At 43.9% G+C, this 24,608-nt stretch overlaps 4 protein-coding genes across 5 annotated transcripts; 1 reads left to right on the top strand and 3 right to left on the bottom strand.

The window, feature by feature from the left end:
- Nucleotides 1-445: 445 nt before the first annotated feature.
- On the bottom strand, nt 446-2,695 carry LOC102712340 (F-box protein PP2-A13-like). The gene is made up of 3 exons (XM_006649208.3): nt 1,973-2,695; nt 1,412-1,530; nt 446-1,213 (listed from the first exon to the last, which is right to left on the bottom strand). The coding sequence occupies exons 1-3, from the start codon at nt 2,306-2,308 to the stop codon at nt 784-786; spliced, it is 885 nt and encodes a 294-aa protein (XP_006649271.2). The 5' UTR covers nt 2,309-2,695; the 3' UTR covers nt 446-783.
- A 3,230-nt stretch (nt 2,696-5,925) lies between these two features.
- Nucleotides 5,926-10,006, top strand: LOC102712062 (COP9 signalosome complex subunit 1). Its single transcript, XM_015834258.2, has 6 exons — nt 5,926-6,392; nt 7,212-7,532; nt 8,254-8,370; nt 8,457-8,542; nt 9,330-9,564; nt 9,635-10,006. The coding sequence occupies exons 1-6, from the start codon at nt 6,003-6,005 to the stop codon at nt 9,812-9,814; spliced, it is 1,329 nt and encodes a 442-aa protein (XP_015689744.2). The 5' UTR covers nt 5,926-6,002; the 3' UTR covers nt 9,815-10,006.
- Nucleotides 10,007-10,944: 938 nt separating this feature from the next.
- On the bottom strand, nt 10,945-13,377 carry LOC102711785 (RHOMBOID-like protein 2). The gene is made up of 5 exons (XM_006649206.2): nt 12,995-13,377; nt 12,514-12,677; nt 12,249-12,412; nt 11,896-12,149; nt 10,945-11,257 (listed from the first exon to the last, which is right to left on the bottom strand). The coding sequence occupies exons 1-5, from the start codon at nt 13,282-13,284 to the stop codon at nt 11,146-11,148; spliced, it is 984 nt and encodes a 327-aa protein (XP_006649269.1). The 5' UTR covers nt 13,285-13,377; the 3' UTR covers nt 10,945-11,145.
- A 4,012-nt stretch (nt 13,378-17,389) lies between these two features.
- On the bottom strand, nt 17,390-23,036 carry LOC102711510. 2 transcript variants are annotated; one of them, XM_006649205.3, is made up of 4 exons: nt 22,644-23,036; nt 18,459-18,670; nt 18,084-18,351; nt 17,390-17,963 (listed from the first exon to the last, which is right to left on the bottom strand). In XM_006649205.3, exons 1-4 carry the CDS (start codon nt 22,953-22,955, stop codon nt 17,682-17,684), a joined length of 1,074 nt encoding a protein of 357 aa, XP_006649268.1. In that variant the 5' UTR covers nt 22,956-23,036; the 3' UTR covers nt 17,390-17,681. The 2 variants fall into 2 exon arrangements, with proteins under 2 accessions (XP_006649268.1, XP_015691099.1); XM_015835613.2 differs by lacking the exon at nt 22,644-23,036 and adding an exon at nt 19,596-19,974.
- Nucleotides 23,037-24,608: the final 1,572 nt, after the last annotated feature.

Below are 24,608 nucleotides of genomic sequence, written 5' to 3'. Positions count from 1 at the left end.
TTCCATTCCAATCAGAGGCCTACTCCGGTGCATATTATTTGTAGTATAATTTAATTCAGACCGTTGATATAATTTTGTTGGACGGTTGTGATTAAATTATACTACCAACAATTTTAGGTGTAGTAGAATTTTGAGAGGACAATATCGTCTTTTTTACTGTGATAGTAAGTGGGTCTTGCTGCGTTTTTTTTATCCGTGCATAATGTGATAAAAAATAATAAATACAAATACAATATTAATCAAAGTACGAAAATACCCTTTTAAATCAATTGACGAGATTAGTTATACTGACAGTATTATACTATAAATATTATACACCGAAGCGTTGCCCTTCCAACCAACCCTGTCAACTTCTCAGGATTAACTCCTCTCCATATCATATCATGTCAATACGGACCAAAACCATTAAACCAACAACATCCTCAGAAGTTGGAGAGCAAAAAAGGGGAAAATTCACTTGTGAAGTACAATTGCATCCTTCTCAACATTGCAACAGCAAACCGCATGGCAAAAGAAAACCTGAAAACTATATATGCTCGTATCGTATGCTTACATCAGTAGCATTTTGGAGCCTAACTGAGCTTAAGACAGTCCCTCGGCACCATGGCCTGATGGCCACCGTGAGAAAGAGCAACAAAGCTCACTCACGCCGCCGTACTACAAAAATCGCTCTTTGCATACAATAAGCCCATTTTTAAAACAGTAGGCTATCCTATTATCTACACTGCCTAGAACTCTAATAGTCTAGTTTAGAGCAACTTGATCAGATAAACAACTACAGGTTCATTTCTGAGAACTAATCACCTTCTCTTGCTGAAATCCTTTCGGGTATATCACCACTGAATCGACGCAAAGACCACCTTTTGTGTGGGTGCAGTCGATTTGGGCCAGCGAGAACTTCAGCTTCATTGGTTGTTCAGTGCTTGATGCAACGAAATCGCCAACATGGTACAGAACCCAGCTTCCAGGCTCATCTAGGTAGCACTGTGACAAGGCGTGCTGGCCATCCGATGTAGAGAGCTGGAATCGCACAGGCTTCCTGTCCCAGCCATGGATCTGCTCGGAGCTGCAAACCCTGCGACCAAAACGTGTGGATGCCTTCCCAAGATGAAGCCTGAAGTAGAGACTGTAGGTCCCTGGTGGGAAGCAGAATTCGAGGTCTCCAACCACCTCAAACCACCAGATTTGCTGCAGATATGCAACCGAGTGGAACCTGTGTCATCAAGCAAATGCTCAGCTTGTTTCAAGACAGATTTGGAGTCAGAAGTTGTCAAAAATTCTGTTTCTTATTAGCAAATTCAGGTCAGTCAATTGCCAGCACTTGGGAAGCCTATAGTATGTTCCAACATGGTGAATTGATCATTTTCAATAGATATATAAACATGGGTGAAAGATGCAAGTTCATTTTTACCTGGATTCCGTGGTTGGCATGTGAGCCCAATATCTCCTGTCGTCAATTCCCGTTATCACCAGTGATTTCGATGACAGCGCTATGCAAACTCCGCCTTTGCTCTTCTCCAACCAAAATTCCTGAAGCACGAGACAGAAAAGCACACTGTTTGAAAATTCGTCCAAAAAAATTCTTCTTGTCCAAATCCATGAGAAAAACAATATTCAATTTTGCTTAGACCCTATAAACCAACCACTTGACGTCAAATTGCAAAGCAATTATACGAAAGTTATTGAGAAATCAAATTCCTTTTCTTTTGCAGGACTGAGAACTCAAAATTCCATTGTTTGCGTAAGAACATATATATGTTGTTCTAACAAAACTTTCCTCCAAAAATAACAAGCAGAAAGAGAAGCGACAAACCATTAAAAAAACTTGTTTTGGAATCTCTTTATCAAACTTTAAAAAAATCTTAAATCAGCATATGAGAAAGCGTTTGAAAAACATAAAGCGAAACTACAATTCAAATCGTAAACTCAAAATCAAAACAAATAAGATAATACAAGAAAAAAAAATGATCACCTTGTTGCCACCGTCAAATGGCACAGCCTTGGCGAGCCTCGCGTAGACTTCCTTCTTCCCCATCATGCTCCTCCGTCCTCTCCCTTCCCCGTCCTTCGCGCCATCGACGAACCCGAGTAGATACCCATAATTCTCCGGCAGCTTCGCTTCCCACACGAAGTCCGCCGCCGCGGCGCCGCGGAACGCGCGGTTGAGCCGCGCGAGCCGGCATATGTCCGGCGCGTCCAGGTGCAGCAGCACCTCGGCCGCGCACAGCTCCGGCAGATCGCCCAGCCCGGCGCCGACGACCCTGCCGGCCTCCATCCCCGCCGCGAGGTCCGACACGCCCGCGCCCATGCTCTCTCTACCTCTCGCCGCCTCCAGTCGCAGCTTATCTCCGAGCAAAAAGGCCGCGCCTTTGATTGGATTCTCGCGCACCAATGATGAGGAAAGAACCCGATTCCCAATAACTCGATCCCGTATCAAGTTCTCGCGGAATCAATCCTCACGACGCGCAGGCGTCAGTGATCCCTGCAGCGAGCGTGCCTGGTTCGATCGAATAAATCCAGTTCTTGCAACAAAAGCCTCCCAAGAACCGCTTCGAGCTGCAGCTTTTGGACGGTCTTGTGGGAGGTATCAGAAGGCATCAGATGCCAAGGACTCCGTTCGTGAAATGGAATGGATTTTGTGCGAGCTCGCGCGATTGGCGTGGGCAAAGCGCGAGCTCGATCCGGAGCTGCAGAAGGCGAGAGGAGGGGAATGTGGGAAGGCAGGGGTGGGTGCTAATATATATGCTGGAAATTTTCTGATCTAGGCACACTTTATTGCTTGAAAAGTTCAAAACATCTGAAAGTGCTGAATTGTCCAGCGATTGTGACTAATTCCGTTTAACTCCTTACATGAAATTCAACGACAAGTGTGTAAGTATTCTTTGGAAAAATAAATGATACCGTGGGCACTTTCAAAAATAATATGGTTGTTTTTTTAGACTGCCATGCTCTCTGCATAAAGATCAAAGTAACAACTGCCAATAATATATTGTAAACAACCCCTAAGATCAATTTCATGCCAGTATTTTCATTGAAAAATCAAGGACTTGTGCGCGTATACATGTCTCATGTCTGAACGTTTTCTTCCTTTTTTATTTTCTTTCAGGAACATGTCTGAAGTCTGAACGATTCTAAGCTGTAGAAACTTCGTTCTGTGCTACTAGTAGCCTTCTACTCCAGTTTCTTCATTTGACGAGACACGCGGCTACCTAGAACTCTAGAAGAGATATATTGCCTTATCTCCAGGTAACCTTCAAAGCATCACGACCCCAGAAGTAACTTTCGGCCACAGTTCTGAATTTAAACTCCTATCTTCGGTGACACGATAACGTGATTCCACAATCAGATGCAGCGATATTTGCTTAATCTGAAAGTGTACAAAAATCTGAAGACAGTCTTCCAGAATGGCCATTTTAAGCTGGTAAGAGGTAGGACCAATCTCTACCTGTTTTATAAAAAGATAAGCCACCTGGCGACAACAAATCTAATGAACAGCATCTAACGATCGAAACCATAATTTGTGCCATGGTGTAAAGAAAACATGAACGATCAAGTGCTTTTGCAATAAGAAATGCACCTGCATGAGTGACATAAGTGCTTAATTTATCACCTTAATTATGCATCTTAACTAGTACTTCAATGTTATTTATAGGCTGGCTGGCCACCAAGCATTTTGTTTGAGTGTCACAATCGTGCCTAGCCAAAGGACATACTCACGTATAGGCGGTGTAAATAAGCTGGAAGTCTTCATCTGAGACATAATCATGCATGAATAATAAATCCATTCAATTTTTAGCAACAAGAAATAAACTTTTTATACCATGCAGCACGAAAAATTGACCTTCACTATCCAGCTAATAGGACGAGTACTCACCAACTATTGATCACTTTTGTTATACACCAGCACAGGATCCATTGGCTTAATAATTATCGATTATTTACACGTCACTCCCATTTAAAAAGCCAAAGTCCAAGCACTTTTGGTCCCTACCAGAAAGCAAAGCGAAGCAAATGATGCCACAAAATGCATCTTTCCCGGCTTCCTCTCCCAGCTCACATCAACATCTCCAAGTTGCACTTTAATTTTTTTTTTCGGAGTGGCATAATTAAGGTCGCCGTGAACACAAAACCAGCTGGGTTTTGTGGATGAGGGTCTCACTCACGCATGGGTCCCTCTCCTTCCTCCGAGTGGATAAAACCGTATCAAAAATATCGCCCTGCCAATTGCACAGGTGCGTGGATCTGAGTCAGCACACACAGGGCTGGTACACGTGGCGGCAGCCTACGAGGTGCACACGTGGAAGGAGAAGGAAAAGAAAGTGCATTCTGGTGCAAATGGTTGTTTAGGCCTTTAATTATGTGGTTGTGGTTGATAGCCGGCGTTGGTTCTGAACAGTTTGGTGTCCTGTAGCTCTATGTCTACCTAATCCCTGGAGTTCTTGATTTGTTGCTACTACGCATAGCTCGTTTGTGAGCTGTGACACTGAATTTTACACGAGTCTTGAAGAAATTATCTGAAAAACTGTAGGAAAGATAGTTCGTTCAGTTCTTTGCTTATGTTGTACCGTGGTATTTTTTTTTCTCAATTGTATCTAGTGTGACAAACCTGAGGCTGCAATGCTGTTTACTTGCAGATTTGCAGTTGGAGATGGCAAAACTTGGGATTTTGGAGACTGAACCTGACGAAGATGGCAGCTAGCGGCGCTGAACCTCAACTTGGATTACACACAGAAGATGCCAGTGTTAGCTTTCGGCGTCTCAACTTGCAAGCATTTGAATTTGAGTTGTTGAGCAAAACGTTGAGATCATGACTCATCTCCGACGCAGATTATCGTACTACCCGTCGTAGGACAAAAGAATAAATAAACACAAATGGCCTGATCCTGACGAAGATTGTAGCTGGAATCTATTTACACATGAATGATTGATTAAATTGCTGCATGCCTGCATATCTGTTGTAAACTACTCTCTCTCTCGGATGTGTTCTGCAGAGGTTTCTGGTTTCCAACGAATCCGTCTCTATGTACCAATTACATTCGTATTCTCAGTGATTAATAATACTGGCTGAAAATAAGAAAAAGGAAACCTTAAAACTAACTTTAAATCTAATATTAGTTTATAAGTATAAACAGAAACAAAATGATGAGGCTGCAAATCTTTCAGTCGATATAATTGAAATAAAACTGAATATTTGAGCCGACGCAACGTTAGTACGTTACAGAACCAAGAACAAAACGAGGTGCAATTTCAGCGATTTCATTGAACAAAACCTGAATCTTTCAGTCCACACAGCGTTACAGAAGCAAGAACACACTAGAGCTAAACTCTTTTGAGCAAATAAAAGAACATAGCAAAGGGAAACAAACAGATCCACTGCTCGTCTGCTACAGAGGGGAGCTCGCGGCTGTTTCAGCTTGGCTACAGACCTACAGTTCCAATCCCACGTTGCGAGTTGCGACTGGCTGCGCTGCACGCCTCGTTCTTCCTCTTCCTAGGCCGCTCCTCTTCGCTCTGCCCGCTCGCCCCACCGTGGCGGCGGAAAGCATGGAGCTCCAGAGCGGCCTCGGCCGCGCAGAGCAACAACGCGCTGTCGTCGGAGGGAAGCCCGGACTCGCCGGAGGCGGCGAAGAGGCTGAAAACGCGCGCGGCCTTGGTCAGGGACACCGGCTTCGACGAGGCCACTTCGCCTCTCACCGCCCTCATCGCCGCCGCCGCCCGAGGACTCGTCCTCCGGTCCTCTCCAACGTCGAGGGCTTTTTGACTCTTCTGGGCTTCGGAGACGACCCAAATAGCCCAGTGAAGTATTGGGCTGACGCGGAGGCCCATTAAGGGCCCAAAATGGCAACCCGCCCGGCCCACTACGATTTTACCTATCTACCCCTGGGAATGTGTGTAGTTGCAAGGCAGGGCCTCGTGTCGTCGCCTTCCTCTGCGTCGCTCGCTCCTCATTCCTATCTAGGGTTTTGCTCCCAAAACCTAGCTCCTTGATCCGAGCGAGCGGGATGGACGTCGAGGGCGAGGTGCCGGCGGCGGCCGCGGCAGCCGTGGCCAACGGCCTCGGCGGCGGCGCGGAGCCCTCCCCGGCGCCGGTCTCCGCCGAGCAGCTGGACGTGGAGGCGTACGCCGCGCAGTACGCGGGGCGGACGCGTCTGGCGCGCCTCCTCTTCATCGCGGAGAGGTGCGGGGTGGAGGCCGTGGAGCTCGAGGCGCTGCGGATGGCGTACGACGAGATCAAGAGGGGCGAGGACACCCTGTTCCACCGCGACGTCGCGCTCAAAATCAACGGCCGCCTCGGCCCGCAGTACGCGCTTGACCAGGCCTGGGTCGATTCCATCAACCGCCGCGCCGAGCAGCGGAAGGAGAAGCTCGAGAGTGAGCTCAACGGCTACAGGGTGCGAAAACCTAACCAATTAATTAGATGAGATGAAATTGGTACTTATATTTAGATGAAATGGATGGGTACTTCGTTTGCGCTAGTTTCTACTCGTGATATGGTGGGTTTGAGCATTGGAGGATATGAAAGCATGATGCATTGGTTGGTGGCACTGGCTAATTATTTGTTTGGTTTATGTCTACGATATTTGTGTGGAATTTACCGAGTTATGTTCCATTTATTACCTTTTATGTGGAAAATGGAATTCTGTTCTGCATTGCTTTGTATATTTGGTAAATATGTTCGTAGTATCCCTTTCGCATCTGTTGTGATAAATTTAGTTAGCTTGCACTTTCCAATTTAGATACTATTTGCTTGGGGTGCATTGATGCAAATGCTTGTTGATCATAGTGCAGTGCTGAATTTTGGGGTATTGAGTGTGCTACTGTAGGTAATGGTTTTGGGTTCAACAAAGGTTGATCCTTTGGGGTTGTGACCTCTTTGGGAAGAGAATCTGCTGCTGTTGCTGCTGCTGCTGTATATGGCCAATTATTGCTGCAGAAATTATCATGTGATAAGGATAGTTAGATTTTCTAGCAATTCTTGATATCTCTGCATGAGTCTAAAACGACTAGTTTTGGAGGAGGCGTATTTTATTGGAAGTCTTTACCCTGCATAAACCTAGCTACTATGTCTGCTGTTTGTTTCTCTTCTCTTTTTGTGGCTTTGGGCTGAATGTTTGCTCTCTGGACTTATTAGGTGTACTTCTATTCTAGGTGATGGCATATTTGTTGAAGAAGCTGACTTTTGTGTAATTATTTTGTTTCTCAAAATGCAGACCAACCTTATCAAAGAGAGCATAAGAATGGGTTACAATGACATTGGTGATTTCTTCTATGCTCATGGACAACTTTCAGATGCCTTCAAAAGCTACATCAGGACACGCGATTATTGTACTACTTCCAAGCACATAGTTCAGATGTGTATGAATGTGATTCTGGTTAGCATTGAGTTGGGACAATTTCCACATGTTTCCAACTATGTCAGCAAAGCAGAGCAAACCCCAGACCCTTTGGACCCTATCATTGTTGCAAAGTTACGAGCAGCTGCAGGATTAGCTTACTTGGCAACAAAGAAGTACAAACTTGCTGCCCGTAAGGTTAGTCCTCTGAATCTATGTTATTTACACTAGGTTTCACTTTTCCCTAAGGCTATCAAAGCAATAAGATGAGGCAAAGCCTGCACCCAACACCCCTCTAATATGCTCTTATCTTCCACTCAACTCTGACAACCCTAGCTGCCTATCGTTGATGCTCTGTACTGCCTCATTTCCACCCCTTTCCTTGTCTTCTACCCTGGTTTGAACAAGGAAAGCAGTGATGACAATGAAGAGTGGCATAGTGAAAAGCAAGTTTGCAATGATGACTATTGGCAGTGGCAGTATGAACTTCAAGCTCTATGCCTCTCAATTTGCCTCCCTTAACCCTTACCTGCCTCTTAATGCGAGGTGACAGCTGTGCTGCCATCACTGGACCACCTAGTCGCCTTGATAACCTTTTTCCCTCATGCTGACTTTCATACGCTTGTAGCCTTTTAAGCCAATATTTTGTAGACACTGTTGATGTCTGTAAGTTTTTTATGCTTCAAAACGAAAAAAAAAATCATTTTTGAAGTTAATAAAACCTTTCAAACCTGCTTAATGAATTTTCCTAGTTGCATTTATTCTGGAAGACTATGTACTTGTTCTATCACATCCGGAGACAACCTTATTTTCAGATAATGGGCTGTCAATAATTGTGAAGTGGTAGTATGTATTTACTGATATCTTATGCTGTTCATTAGCATAGAGTTTGTTGCTGAAATTATTTTTTTCCCTGAAGTTTGTTGAGACAGGACATGAACTAGGAAATAATTATTCTGAAGTCATAGCTCCACAAGATGTTGCTGTCTATGGTGCCCTTTGTGCTCTTGCTTCTTTTGACCGTTCAGACCTAAAGGTTTACTTTCTCTTGCTTATGTCCTGTCTGGGTGTGTTCATTTGTACCATTGTACTTAAATATTGTTGAATAAACATTTGTTCCAGAGCAAAGTTATTGACAACAACAATTTCCGAAACTTTCTGGAGCTGGTGCCTGAAGTGAGGGAACTTGTTAATGATTTTTATTCAAGGTAAGATTGTACGGGATAGCTTCATGTGTTCCATTTCTCATCTCCATATTTCTGTGACTCGTTCTTCTGCGTGTTTACTTCATAGCAAATGTCGTGGGTGAATCTATTTTGCATAAGTATCTTGTATCCTTTTTTTCCCTATCTGATGGTAGTAGAAGTGTGCACTTTTAAATTGTTGTGGTTTGTGGAAAAACGCTATGCCACTTTGTAGATTTAGTAGACATTCAAGTATTGGTGTACCACATAATTAGATATAAACATATGTTTCCCTGTTTATTTTGTTGGAAATTGCTAATCCAACACTAAAGATTATATGCATTTGATTACATTGCCCAATGGAATCACATTCAATTACTGAATTTTTATTTATATCACATTGTCTCGAATTGAAAGAACCTCAGAGATTACAATAAATTGATATCACATTGTATAAGCGGGCTTTTCGTTTGCAGTGTTTACTCCTCAAAATTGTTTTTTAAGAGCATTTTATTGTAAAGTAGTTTCGATGTAGAACAAGGACAAATTTATACCTTTAGTAAATGTAGGTGCATTTGCCTTTTAGTTATTGAATCTAAAATATCATAAAAACTTAACTATGTGCTGAAATTTGGTGTAGTGCATCTTTAGTTAAATTACCTATTACCACACTATTGGTTATGTTCTTTTTTTTTTCATTCCAATGCATTTTTAATGTTGCAGTTTTGTTTGATTCATTCTGTTAGATGGCAGTTACCCTTTTAACTGGTGTGTTTTTAACAATCTGCTAACTATGAAATTGTCAAACCAGTCGCTATGGATCATGCTTGGAGCATCTTGAGAAGCTAAAGCCAAACCTCCTGCTCGATATTCATTTGAATGAGCATTTAGAAACTCTATACATGGATATTCGCCACAAAGCTATCATACAGTATACACTTCCATTTATATCTGTTGATCTTAACACGATGGCGGCTGCCTTCAAGACGTCTGTGTCCATGTTGGAGAAAGAGCTAGCTGCACTGATCACCGAGAACAAAATACAGGTATGTTGACCTATGACTTGTCTAGAAATTTAAGGTTGTGGTGGAATCACTCATATGTGATATTTTGCAGGCTCGGATAGATTCCCACAACAAGATTCTTTATGCGAGGCATGCTGACCAAAGAAATGCAACTTTCCAACGTGTCCTTCAAACTGGCAATGAATTTGAGAGAGATGTTAAGTCTTTGCTTCTGAGAGCAAACCTTATCAAGCATGATTTCAACCAAAGGGCTGGACAAAGGAAGATGTGAACTTCTGTGATCATTGCTGTTGCTGAAACAAAGCGTGTTGGCTTATCCTTTTGGACACATTCGTTTTGTACCTAAAAGTGTATGAGCCATGGAGAAGTTTTGGTGATGAATCATGAATTAAACTGATGACTGAGCATGCAAGTCTGTTTAAATGCATTTACTTTTGCGGAAAATGCCTTGCTGGTCTTCTAATTTGCATGGAATGCTGCTTTATGTGGTTTTTGGGATAGAACGATCGGTCATGTAAGCTTTGAGGGCGTGCTATTTTTTAAATGTATAAATGCTTAGAAAATATTTAGAGTAAATTGCGCTTTAGCTCATATTTTATTTTACTTTAGATCACCTATAAACCTATCTTTTTATTTTGGATATGGTAAATTTACCATTGTTGCGGTTTGAATTATCTTAGACCTTTTTAGTTTGCATCAATGACCTTAAACATTTTGGCTTGGGTACACCGGTGAACAAGTCATATTTATATGCGGTCTACATATTTGCTGAAAGGAAGATTATATATGACTAGAACAGTTGCTTGGAGTCGTCTAATTTCACAAATCATAAATCTGCTTGGTCGAAAGTAAGAAAATTAAGTTTAAAGATAGTCAAAATAAAACTTCAGTAATAAAAGATGGCCCGAAGTACAATTTACTCAAATATTTGTGTTTCTATTACCTCCTTTTCAAAATACTACAGTAAGCATTTCTGGCTTTACTAGTTCACTTGGTTTTGTCATGCCGCGGCCAAAATGTCAATGTTAGCGCGTGGCGGGTTGGATGATGACGCATTTTTCTATGCGATTTTGACTGTCTTGTGAGATGACCCAACTATTTTACTCGTAGGTCATGAATTGTTAAAACATAGTTCTGCATAGCGCGTCACATATAACGCTTGGTTTGAATATGCATGGAGTGCCATCATCCTCTTGTCAAATGGAATCTCCCACGTGCTATACAAAGCTGAAGTTTTTTGGCCATCCTGCACTGCAGGCTGCAGTTCAACATGTCAAATTGTCAACTGGCAGCTTGTGAGAGACGAACTGTAGCTGAATGCTTGTCTACTACGGCCATACAGGTTCAGAGATTTGTTTAACTTGGAAGAAATGATGCAGGGAGTCAGGGACAGTTAAGAGATTCCAAGCCTCAATAATTGCAATACAAAGAATGAATCAATTGTACAAGAGAGGAAGACCCTGACGAGCCTACCTACAGTATGAGATTGATCAAGGATCCTTCTTTAATCTATCTACAGATAAACAGAACATGTGTTTGCAGCATCATACAGGGGATTACACAAAAAAAAATACAGAGAAAATTTGTTCATGTCCTCCTTGCTCAGTTCGAGCAGGTCCATCTGGAGGTTGGTACACAGCTGAGGTAGTGACACCAGCGGCAGCTATCGTTGGCGTTCTCGCCGCGGAAGAGCATCGTCATACCAACCGCGAATCTGCAAAAGGTTAACACGAACACAGCACGGAAAGAATGAGTTCGGCCTGCTTGCCACTTCGCCAAATTCACCGACAGATACTCAACAACTTTAGTCAGCGTGTAGTGGTTGCAGCAACTAATAAAAGAAATGGTATACAGCATGACTGTCATCTAGGTGCATGTTAGCTTATTACGCTGGAGGAGAAAAAGGGCAAATCATGAACGTTATTATATTGGGATTTGGACGAAGAAAGGGTCCTGCTTAGCACTATAGTAATAGTAATGCCAATAATGTTCTTAGGAGTATTCTGTGCACAAGAAAAATAGCAAGTTGGTGTTGTGCGGTTGTGCTACTCTGTGTGCTGTCATTTCACATGACACTACTCTTAGAAAATCTGGGTGCGAAGAACAGCCCAGATCAGCATCACCAGCTTAGTTGGCGCGTCAAAATCTGTCCATGCATGTGGCGCACCCAAGAACGCACAACTCCAATCTATCTGCTACCTTTATTTTCTTCGTTTCATCTATTGAAGTACTACCGATTCTGGCGTTATCTCCTATACAATCAAATACGCGTGTGGTGAACTCGAACGACTGAACGAACGTACGTGATCTTGGTGAAAGGAATAGCCTGAAACTTGTAAAAAAAATTCTTACTCGACAATGACGAGGGCCGTGGCGATGGCAAGCAAGATCCACTGGTAGACGAGGTACTTCTTGGAGGTGCACGGGGCGCCGGAGGGGAGGCTGTAGCGCTCCATCCAGCCGAAGTGCGGCCGCATCAGCAGCACGAACCCCAGCAGGAAGCCCGTGATGAACCCACCGATGTGCGCGAAGTTGTTCACGTGCGGGAGGATGCCGAGGGCCAGGTTCACCACGATCACGAACAGGAGGGTGATCACGGCCGCGATCTGCACGCACGCAGATCGACGTTTCAGCTAATTCGCTTGCCATGTGAATTAGTACGTCTGGATTTGCTGACATGTCATTAGTTACTGGAGATTAATTACCTTGTTGGTGTAAATGGTCCAGTTGGTGAGAAGCTCAGAGAGCATGGCACCGAGGAGTCCAAAGAGAGCACCCGAAGCACCAACCGAGATGTGGTTTCTGATGAACAGAGAGGACAGGACGCTGCCGCCCAGACCGGACAGGAGGTAGATCGCCCCAATTCGCACTGCAGTATCGATCGATCAGCACACCAATTCAGAATCACCCTACACCTTCCGCTTGTTGCATTTGAACAGCAAAACTTGATTAAGCGAGGAATTTAATTACCGTATCCGAACTGCTGCTCGAGGCGCAGGCCGATGAAGATGAGGCTGAGCATGTTGGCCACTAGGTGCAGGACACCGGCATGCAGCCAGATGGACGAAATGAGGCGCCAGCCCTGGTGCTCGTGCACGACCTTGTCCCACACAAGTGCCCCCATCTTCTGTAGCCTGCAAGAACATGATCGAGCAAGTACATTGTGTCAGGCCCGGGCCCCATCTATCTCATCACCAAAACCGAACAACTCCATGCAGATGCATGCATCCTCATGCTAACTTGTTAGTTCGTCCAGGAATGGACAGACAAATCCACATCCATCTTAATCAGTTCGTCCCACTCTGTATATATGATTAATAACTGAAGTGGTGGCCTACACACAGCTCCTCTTGCAGTCATTCCAGGTTGCTTAACTTGTAAATCATTTTCAGGTTTGGATGCAAAGTTTAGTTGGCGATCGATCGAATTCGTCAATGAAATGGGGACTCACGTGGCGGAGGAGGGGCCGAGGAGCGGGTTCTCGCGGAGAGGCTGGAAGGAGAAGCGGCCGAGGAAGCGGGCGACGCACTTGCCGGCGCGGGGCGGCGTGTGGACGGGGCAGTTGTTGGCGTACATGGTGAGGACGAAGACGGTGATGTTGGCGACGAGGAAGACGGGGACGATCCACGGCACCCACTCCCTCTCCCCCTCGTGCTGTGGGTACAGCGGCGACGGCACCTTCCCCGCCTCCTTCCTCCTCGCCCCGGCGCCCTTCTCCACGTCCGCGTGCGCCGTCGCCATGCTTCCCTTGCTTGCTGCTTGCTGCTCGCGCGCGCGCGGGCTGTTATCGATCGAGTTGAGGTGCAGGCGGCTTTGCGGTGGACGGCGAGAAGCGCGGGAATAAATAAACGAGAAGGAAAGGAGCGGGCGGGCGCGAGCGCGACACGGCTCACGGCTCGCACGACGGGTTGCTTCGGTGGTGGGGTCAGCCTGCAACTGGAAATGTGGCTGTCTGATCGTGTGAAATGTTGCGCCGCCCGCAGTTACTGTGTCACCATGTCCATGTCTCCGGTTGTTTTGAATCGACAAATCAAATCAAATGGTCCATACCTCACCAGCTACTCCAGCACTATGATCCGGTGTTGGCAATGAGAATTCGGAATTGGTAAGGAACTATCGCATGTTTTTTAGATTGAAATTTCCGAAGGTAACTATGGTATAATTACATTCAAGTATAGTTACTAAATTCTAATTTCTAAATCTCCTTACTTAATAAGAACATTTAAATCAGTTTATTTTCCATCTAATTTGCTTCTATTGTGCAATAAATGCACTTACATTTTGATGGAGTGAGTATATAATAGTTAAGAGTATGATTACATTAAAATTATATTATAGTTATATTCAAAGTCTTTTCAGAAGGCATAAATTTTATAGGATTTTAACATAACATAGTTCAATTTATAGAAAGTTTCTGTAAAATTCCTCCAAACTAAATAGATTCCGAAAGTTTTTCACTAAAAAAATTGCGACAAATTCTTAGACGGTCCCATGCGAATGTGCAAGTTAAATTTGCGTCCAAAACTCCAATTTCAGATCACCCAGTATTGTCACGTTGACTGCCCGGGTTATGCTCTCGATCGGAATGGTATCTGAGTGAATACTACTACTATTTGTGTCGAATGGCAACTGTTGACTTTTTACGGTAGTGTGCGTGCCAATCACATGGGAGGTTTTTGCTTATGCAGTGGAAGCGACTATTCTATTGGTATAACGGATCGCATCAAGATGGAGAAATGGTGTTAAATTAAGTCACGAAGTAGCGATTTCCTCTGGAAATTAATTTCTCATGAAGACTACCCACGCTTAATGATTAAAAAGCGCAGAGATTGGCTCCGTTTCTTTATCTTTTCGCGGATGCTACTAGGGCGAACCTTACTGTAATTTGGTTGGCAGGGCACCGACACGGCGTATGCGATTCGCATGCAAACCCCCGGGTACTGAATTCCTTACCGAAAAAGCAACTGCGACCTTCTTGTCTGGCTATGTTAACACGGTCATGATCATCGTCGTCGTCGTCGTCCATCGACGGCGACCGGTGGAATTTGTCCGAAAACGGGCTACTCGATTATGCTCTGGCGAAAGGGATCGAGGGACCGATGCGATCTGAAACTGAAAGAGACGAGCAGTTTCTGATGAGCGTTTCCCAGTACCTTGCTTGAAGCGACGCCCAACCCAGCGAGCGAACCAACCGATGCATGCATGGTCGCCCGTGGGATTGGGATTCCTTTTACCGATGATGCTGCAGGAAGGAGGTAGCCGGAGCGAAACGGCCGTGGCCCCGTGCTGGGTTCGGTTCGGCGTCCCGGACGCTGGACACATGCGGCACACGCTGATGCTGGGGTTTTCTCCCGTCTTTTTCTCGCGTCGCGTGCGTGCGTGAGTTGGCAGCAGCGGCCAGCGAGCGAGCGGGCGGTGCAAGGAAGGAATACTAGTAGTAGTAGTAGTGTTTACTCGGGGATGGGCGGCCGCCGCGGCTCGTTTCGGTGTCGGTTTGGCGTCCTGCGCGCGCGGTGGGTGGTGGGGCGTTCGGTTGGTCGCGCGCGCGTCCGGATTCGATTCGATTCCGGCCGTCCGCGTTGCGTGCATGTGCGAGCTCGCTCGATCATTCCGCTTGCTTGGAATATGTGAGCGTTGGTTGCAGGCTGGATCGTCTCGTCGTGTGTCTGCGTGTGCGTGTGAGGCGACGTTCTTCCTGTTAATTAAGCTGCTGCTAACTAGCTAGTTAGTGGCGCTGGCACTGATGATTGTGGAGAGCTTTTTAACTGCATGGTGTGCCGCCAGATTAGCAAAGCTCTTGCATTCCAAATGATGAGATGCTGTCTGATGCATGATTAAACCCGACCCTCTAGGGGGTTGTGGAGATATACTATTTTGTTTAGGATTCTTTTGTCTAGTACCAGTACAGTTTGATTGTCTCGATGAATCCTTTCTTCTTTTTTTTTTTCAAGTGTTCATAGGTTACTGGTACCGACACGATTATTTTGTGCAAGACGTATATATATGTAGTATAAGGTCATTCTCACTATAGGGATTTATCGTGTTGTTTTTAATAATATCATGTTATCAAAATATAATTGAGTGGATGAATGAAACGAGTTCTCTCGTATAAAATTTCACTTCGTGGTTTATATACTAATATATCCTTAAATATTTATATCCAAGTGATCAATAAAAATTGATTTAGTGCGTAGAAATAAAACAAATTGTTTTCTGTGGAGATTTTTAATCCAGTTTCGTACTATAATTAAATATGTATATCAAATTTTATCTCCGTAAAACTCAACTTCTCTTATCATAAATTATATGTCATGATACCGATTTTACTTTTGTGACATGTTATTTAATAAGATTAAAATAGCCATAAAATTTGCATTGCGAATGCTCTTTTAAGGCCAGTCACAATGCTCAATTTCACTACACGGTTTCTGAAACAGCTAACTCGATAAAATGATGCATGAAACGGCTACTTACAGTGCAACGTTTCATTGTACTATTTTTAAAGCTAAATAAAGTATTTATTTACCACTGAAAGTTTGATTGCATGGAGACAATGTTTGATTGCATGAAACGACTCAAGTGCGAGTTTCAATGTGTTACCGATGACTGGTTAACGGTGCCTAAATATTTCATGACCATGAAACGAATTTCTCCTCTCTCCTCACATTTTTATATAATTATTTTTTTCGTGCTAATATATCACCTAACTAATATACATGTACATGACATTCCCACGAAACCCCATTAAGCCGGTCTAGCTACAGAAGTGGCCAAACCCGCAAAAACTATGCCTTTCCTCCCGGATTACGGTACGCACGACAGCAAAGTTGGGCCAATAGGGTGTAGTCGGGCCGTAGCAAGGGCCCACTGGAGGCCTTCGGAATTCAGGCCAGTTCCCCGGAGGAAGCCCACTGGGGGAGAGAGAGGTGCACGGGCCGGAAGCATGTGAAGCCCAGGCATCCTGTGGTGGATCTGGATCTGGCTTCCGCGTGCTGAGGCCCGGGTGATCCCCACCCGTCTCCGTCTCGAGGTTAAAGCCGAGTGCCCCCGCCGCCCCGCGGTGATGCACGGCACGGGGGCCTCGCGCGCGTCGCTGCTCGCATTGAAATCTCCGGTTTGCTGCGGCGGACAGCACATGAATGAATAGGTGGTGACCCGAAAACTGAAAGCTTGGCATTGGCATTTCAGCAATGCAGGAATGCCTCGCTGAGATGCGATTTTGTCATGTGTTGGCTTGGCGTGCTGCGTCACCGATGGTCTACTTTTGTGTAAGGCTAGAAATGTTAGAATTAGGTCAGTCTCAGAGAAGATTTTACGAAGATTTCATTCTCATTAAATGATATGACAACTACACAAAAATAGTGATATGAAAATTTATTATGAGAGAGGGTTGAGTTAACTTGGCGTGCATAGTTAACTAGAATATTGGACTGGATTGAAACCTTCACTAAAAGTAAAATGTAATTTGGTTCTTCTTCACATATTTAATCAAAATCACTTGGGTGCAACAATACTTAAATGATATGTTAGCATATAAAACTGTAAAGTGAGATTTTAAACTGAGAGCCTTTGTTTTTTCTTCACATCAAATACGTTTCGATGATATGGTACTATTGAAAAATGAAAACCATATTATAAAATCTTGTGCTGAAAATGACCTTATGGACGCTGAGACTTTAAGATAAGAGAAGTAGAAAAATTAATAAAACAACAATGGCTAAAGCTTGGTTTCATAGACTAGGTTAGACTGTGATGAAAATAAACTCCACAATTAACTCTAATATAAGTCGAAGAATTGAAAATTTACTTGCTCAGCCGGCAAGCAGACGATGAGACCCGTAAGATGTACAAAACAAAGAGTCCATATTGTATAATACTGTCACTTTCTTTCCAAGGTCAAAGAACATTTTTGCGCGGGCATCTGGGCCACGCCATTTTACAACCAAAAAAAGCCAAAAAGAAAAGAAAAGAAAAGAGCGGCTCATTTTACACTGCCCTTGCGTCTATATTATCATCATCGCTAATCAGCGAATAACGAACAGCCTTAACCTTTAAACGAAGTAAATTTACCGGGACACTATAACTTAGTATCAGCGTTCTGAACTGCTGCTGCTTCTTCTTCTGACTGCTACATATACTCAACCGAAAATAGTCCTAAGAACGGTGTCTCCAAGCCCAGGAACAGCAGACAGGAAGTGCCCGGTTCCAGGGAGCTCATGGTAGTTCACCCAGCTGAGTCGGCAGGCGAGGTATCTCTGCAACACCACCGGCACAAGCCCGTCCTCATCGCCCTGCCAGATATGCACCGGGCATGGCGGCTTTGGCAAGCTCATTGGGTCGAACTCCCACTTGCCGAACATCACCGTCATGTCGCGGTAGTATGACTCGTGAATGCCTTGCTGCGTTGCCAACTCGTTTTTCTGCAAACCACCAACCATGTCATATAAACGTTAAGCAAAAAATGTTCAGATTTCAGAAGCTACAACTGTAGCTTGTAGTGACGATGGAATGCTAGTTGGATGGAAGCAACGCAGCCAGACCTTTTGAAAGGTGCCATCTGCCTTCATATTCCTGCGGATCTCGGCATCACGCTTGTTCGGGAGCGGGGTGGTGCCAGCCACGACGGTGGAGGTGGGAAGCCAGCTCTGCTCCATCCACCAATGGAGAATGCTGGGTGTGTGATGTGACACGCGCAGCGCCCACTGGTCGCCCACTTCCTGCTTGTTGTACACCTCGGCAGCCATATCGGGAGGGAACCCTGGCCACCAGTAGTTCACCACTGGCGCCATCATGGCCGCTCCAGCAATCCTGCATGCACAACAATGGCCGCCATTGTCAGTTACTCCTCGTGACACCAACTTACTGCTTGGTTTCTCACAGGACTGGATGAGATCGACAGGCACTGTGCTGCTCACCTTTCTGGGATGTACTTGAGGGCGCCCCAGACGGCATGGCAGCCGAGGGAGATGCCGATCACATAGAACTTGGGGCCTAATCCCAGAGCATCTGCAAGCTCCTCAACATCAAGGGCAGCACTCTTCACAGATCGGTTGGGGTTTGGGTCACTCTCGCCATATCCTGCGCGATCAAAGCCTACCATATACACACCCAGCTCCTCAGCCACCTCCTGAAAATCACATCAAGTTTATGAGTTGATATGCACCACAATGAGAATGAATGGGCAACATTCGAACCACTCACAAGACACGGTCAACTGGAGAATAAAAATCTGGTATTGTCAAAGCATTGACAATGGACACGGTCAATAATTAGTAAAAGGAATCTGCAGATCAGCATGAGGCATGTATGTATGTGAAGGTCAGTCATGAAACCAACAAATCAGATTTTAGAATTGAAAAAAAGTTCATTCACCCAAACATTTTTTTTTCCTGAGCATCAAACTCCCTAAATTAGCAAGTTGGTTTGGTTGACTTGGATTTAGCTATCTCAAAATTAAAGCATTTGTCCCTAAATTAGCAAGTACATTGCAATTTACTGCCACCGACAGAATCTACCTCATGGGGACGATTGTTTGGATATTTCATGAAAAAAGTTAAACGATGTATTTGCAAACGAAAAATAATTTATGAATAAATTTTTTTATACGTATTCTTATCGATCTAAATAAATTTCGGTGAATAAACCCTAAAGTCAACTTCAAATTTAAGGCTAAAAATTCAAATTTTAGCTGATAAGTATAAACAAAGATGGGGGGTGCATATTTCCAGGTGATAAAGCAGGCAAACCACATGAGGGAAATGTGACATCAATTGAGTGATGGGAACAACAAAACGAACCGTCAAGAAGATAAATCAAGAATCAAGATCCGATTTTTGCGATTTAATAAAGTCCGATTCGTCTGCAACCCTGCTGGTTCTGAATCGTGACATTGACAAAAGGAGTTGCAAATTCATGAAATAATCTTTTGAACCAAAAAAAACTACAGCGTTGACGATTCTGGCGTAACCCAGCCTTGACGCCATTCTCGATTTGGCGCCACAGCAAGAAAGAAGAGAACCCAAACCTAGTAAACCCGGGGAGTGTGGGCTGACCGGCGAAGGGCGGACGGAGTCGAGGCGGGAGCCGGTGAACCCGTGGGAGAAGACGACCTTGTACCGCGCGTCCTCCTTCCGCACGCCGGACTCCGTGTACGCCAGGTGCCGCCCGTCCCTCAGCCGGACCCTGGGCGCCGTCACGGGCAGCCCGCCGGGGGACCCGCAGATCCGCGGCGGCGGCGGGGGCGGCACAACGGCCCGGACGATCCAGCCGCCCAGCGCGCCGGCGAGCGGGCCCAGCGCTGACCCAGCTCCCCTCTTGGCAGCGCAGCTCAGCATCGGCGCCGTGGACATCAGCTCCATTGCTCTGCGCCACGACGGCCGACCGCCACTCGTCGGCGGAGAAACGGGAGGTTCTTTCTTGCTGGCTAGTAGGTGGGTAGGTAGGTTCGTTTTGTAGTACGAGGGGAAAAAAAGAGTACTAAACGTGGCGTGCGATCCAGCCTAGGGCTCCTCTTTTGTTTTTTTAAAGAAAAGTCATGCCCATATTTATAGATAAAATTTTTATATATGTGTTTATAATAATTTATAAGTTAAAGATATATATTTTAAAATTATCTCTGAATTAAGATTAAAGATTTAAATTTTGAGTTGTACGCATAAGCAAAGAGCTACGGATAGGGGGTGTTAGGTTGAGTGAAGCTACCAATTTTCTCTCCGGAATTTGACAGCTGATCTCGAAGGGTTATCCACTTGTCCGTTCATCCAGAGTTAGTTGGTGGGAAGCACGTAGAGGAGCACAGAGAACTGCTGCTCGTCAAGGTGCGGCTCAGCAAACGGTGATCCCAATTCGAAGAGGACTTGCATATTATGATGTAAAAGTTTTTTGCAAATAAAGTTGCATAGTACCAAGTGTAATGCATCATTCATTTATTTAGTTCAGAGCGAGAAATATCATTGGTGATGATGACATGACATAAGTCACGTAACAAGAAGAAAATAAATGCACGGGTGTTTAAGACCCTCGTATTTTGACTTTTTATTTAAAATACAAAACAATGTATTATAAATAAAAATAATTTATAAATAAAATTTTATACTATATGTTCTTAGCGACTAAAATTAATGGATAGAAAATAAAGTATGATAATACCCTAAATTTAAATTTAAATTTGAAAAATTAAATATCTTATAAGAATAAGCAGAAGCGGAGAAAGAAGACTAAGTACCCATGACATTTATCGGTTATTGTTTATGTTCATGGTAATGAAAATGTGTACAGTTGTTCTGCGGTTTGCAGTTCTTGTGGTTTTCAATCCCAGTTTAATTTCCTCGCTTTAAATTATTGCGATCGGAAACGGAGCTACGAAGCGAAGTCCCTGACCTTCACGTGGACAGATGAACAACGGATACTGAATGATCTGGCCATGTGGTCTTCCAATGGTAGCGTATTCAGCATTAGAACGTGTTAATCAGGGAGATGCCTTACTGCATTTTGCCTGTTCTTATGAGAAAAAAAAAGTATCTTTTTCTAAGGAAAGCTATTCGGCGAGCTTTATTTATCCGACAAAAAGAGTTATCATTTAATATTCTCTCGCAAGAGGGAGGAGCGACACACTGGAGAGTTTGGAACTTTGGATATCCGAGCTTTCAGTCAAAGCTAAAAAAATATGAGCCTCTGATCTGACGATATCAGGAACTCACAAGAGCTTGGAGTGGAGAATATAGACTTATATAATTTCCTCTCTGATTCAAGATAAGAGGAATTAGCCTATTACCTTGACGCAAACTGAGAAATGTGATTATTATATAATTAATTGATAATTAAATAACATAAAAGTTTAAAATAGTTTTATTTGATTTTTAAAGAAATCTATGTATAGAAAAAACTTCAAAACAAAATATATAATTTAGCAGTTTTAAAAATATGAGAACGGATGTTGAAGGAGTAGTTAATCTTATTAGGTAATTTAGAACCTGGCTATTATGTTTCTGCCTAGAGCAATCAAATTTCACAATAAAATTTTAAGTACCTCTCGATATCTACTCATGAGCTCTAGAAATGCTCTTCTGCCTAAGCTTGACAGTTAAAAAAAACTAACCTTGACTCACTGTCCTAACAGCGCCAAAGAATTGACTCCGCCAAATACGGCTAAATTTTTAGGCGAGACAGAGTGCACGACACTTGAGGCAATTCAGACGCTAAAGTAGGCTCTACACAACGACATTTGTCCATTACTCCAGAGAGCAGTAATCACAGGCAGCTAACCATTTGGATGGACCTTTCTGTCCTGGCCACTGGCCTACGCTACGAAAGCAAGCTCCCAAACTGATATACGCATCTAGCAAAGGTGCAAGCTTAGGTTAACCAAAAAAATTAAAAAACTATAATCCTATGATCTGGGATGCATCATGGTACATCAACTCTAAAGTAAAGAATTATAATTAAACTTCATCTGGCCCTACACCATGAATATATCTTTGCTGCTGGTGAGACAGCTGTTGACACGGTTGAGCTGATCCGGACAACCGCGACCTAAGAAAGACTTTTTTTTTATATGAGAAACTTGCACAACAAACTTAATTGGGGTTCTCAAATGAAAACGCTATTTCACCAAGCAAAATTGATTCTTTGCGGCAACCGAACACAACAGCTCATACCCGACTTTTCCTCCGGTTGAGCTTTAGTCACCGACAGTCTCTTTCTTGCCAGAGAGCTACAAGCTAATGCACTGGTCGATGCATGATTAGTTAGCAGTCGCTACCACTTAAATAATTCAAAGCGAAGTCTTTGTAGCTGTATATACATGCGTCTCTCTTTCATTTCTTAGTATACACGTATAAAACAATCATTAATATATATATTTATAGGCTAAGTATGTAAAGAAAAGTTCAATTTACAGAGGAGATCGTGCAGGCATTTGCAATCGAAGAGACGAGAGAAAATAGGGAAAAAATTTAAATGCGGGAAGGAAAGGAAGAGCTTTTTACCAAAAAGTAAAAAGTATAGTATCTCGAGATACGTTGTAACTATAACTATAGATATTAAAAATTTGTAAGATATTTTTCAAAATAAAACCCGGAAAAGAATGGAATGGTAGGTACCTGGGAGGCGCGAACGCTGTCCTCGCGAGAGCCGGTGAAGCCGTGGGAGAAGACGACCTTGAAGCGCGCCTTGTCCTTGGGCACGCCGCTCTCGCAGTAGGCGAGGTGGCGGCCGTCGCGCAGCCTGAGCCTGGGCGCCGTCACCGGCGGACCGCCCTCGGAGCCGCACGGCCTCGGCGCGGGCGGCTCAACGGCGCGGGACACCCACCCGGCGAGCGACCCGAGCAGCGCGGTGGCCGGCGCGGGCGTCACGACGCCGCGCTTGGCAGCGCCCTCCTCATCCCACACCTGCGGCATCGACGTCACCCACATGTTGCGGTGGCTGGCAGCGGAGGAGCGATCGATTTGGGTTGGTCGCTCGCTCCACCCCGCTCGCTACCGGACGCAGGCAGCGCGGCGCTGCCTATAAATTGGCTCGGTTCGTTCGACCTGCCGGGTCGCCGTTCCGTGAGTTGGTGAGCGAGTGACCCGATCGAACGCGCGCGGTCCGTTCGAGAGGAGGAGAAAAATGGTTGGTGAGTGACCACCCAACCCACCTACCCCGTGGTTTGGACGAGTGGAATTGTGGAATACAGAATACGAGTACTGCTACAGTACGGGCCGGGGCGACCAGATATTCTAATACTGGTATTTGGAATTCGATGCGTGCTTGCGGTGTGGCGCGGAAGGATTTCCGTGGCGTTGGTTGGTGTGGTGCCCGTGGCTCCACGGGTCGTAACGATGAGAGGTCTCCACTGATCTTGCGGCCTGAAACCAAGTGGCCTTTGCTCCTCCTTTTGTTAATCTTTTTTCCAGCGGATAAAACGTGCGTCCGCATGGGCGCCTACTAGCTTAACAGGGTGACTGGTGGATTGTTCGGCTTTTCTGAGAAAAAAAACAATATATTTAAAAATAAAAATATTTTATAAATAAAAAAATTATATACTTGTTTTTAGCGGTATAAAATTTAAGATTGAAAAGTATACGATGAAAAAAAACATAAAATCTATTTTAAATTTAATATTAAAATTTAAATTTTAGCTTATAAGTATAAAGAAAAGCAACGATCGAGACAGGAGGGACTACATTGTCATCCGTCTTGCGTTCCATTCATGCGTCGCATTGGTGGACGGCGGCCGCAGCAAGCGATTAGTTGAAAATGCGCGCGCACTAGTGCTTTTTTGCGCCCAGAATTAAGTGAAAGTAGGCATGGCATGTATGGATATATCGCACTAGCTATATCCAATGCGTATCACCGGTATCGGGCGTGGCCATGCCGCTGAATGGATCGTGTGTAAATCGTGCCTAGCTTCAGCACAGAGATGTTATACTTCAAGTTGCTCAAACAGTACCACGTGTGTTCTTTTTCTTAGCTTTTTCTCACTAGTTTTCAGCCTTTGGGAGTAAACTTTCCAAACGGTTAGATTGTGTTTTCTAAAACAAAAATTTATATATAACCTCATCATTTCATACCCTATCTTTGTAAAGTAGTTTTTCAATTTTAAATTAGCTAATTTTATCACATATTGTTAAGGGGCTAACTCCGATGTATTTTACTGACAGTAGAATTTAATCCATATCGTTGATCTATTTTATTAGATGACTGTGATTAAATTATACTGTCAATAATATTAGATATAATAAAAATTTAAAAGGGTAGTGTTGTCTTTTTTATTGTGATCTGTATTGCAAAAAAAAACAAAATTACAAAATACTGCTAATCAATTAATTAACAAAATACAAAATATTCTTTTTTATCAATGGCTAAGATTAGTTTTATTGGTAGTATAATACTACCAGTAAAATACACCGGAGAATTATCCTATTGTTAAATAGATATGAAAACTAACTGGTAAAATACACCGGAGAATTGTCCTACTGTTAAATAGATATGAAAACTAAATAACCTTTCATCAAAAAAAAAACCTCAGCCCTACATAATTTGAAAGATAAGTGAGCTCATCGATGAGGTTATTGGGGTAGCAT

The sequence above is a fragment of the Oryza brachyantha genome, chromosome 3 (genome assembly GCF_000231095.2).
Source record: "Oryza brachyantha chromosome 3, ObraRS2, whole genome shotgun sequence".
NCBI lineage: Eukaryota > Viridiplantae > Streptophyta > Magnoliopsida > Poales > Poaceae > Oryza > Oryza brachyantha.
Note: the sequence above shows the minus strand (reverse complement) of the source record. Positions and strands in the feature narration are given on the sequence as shown.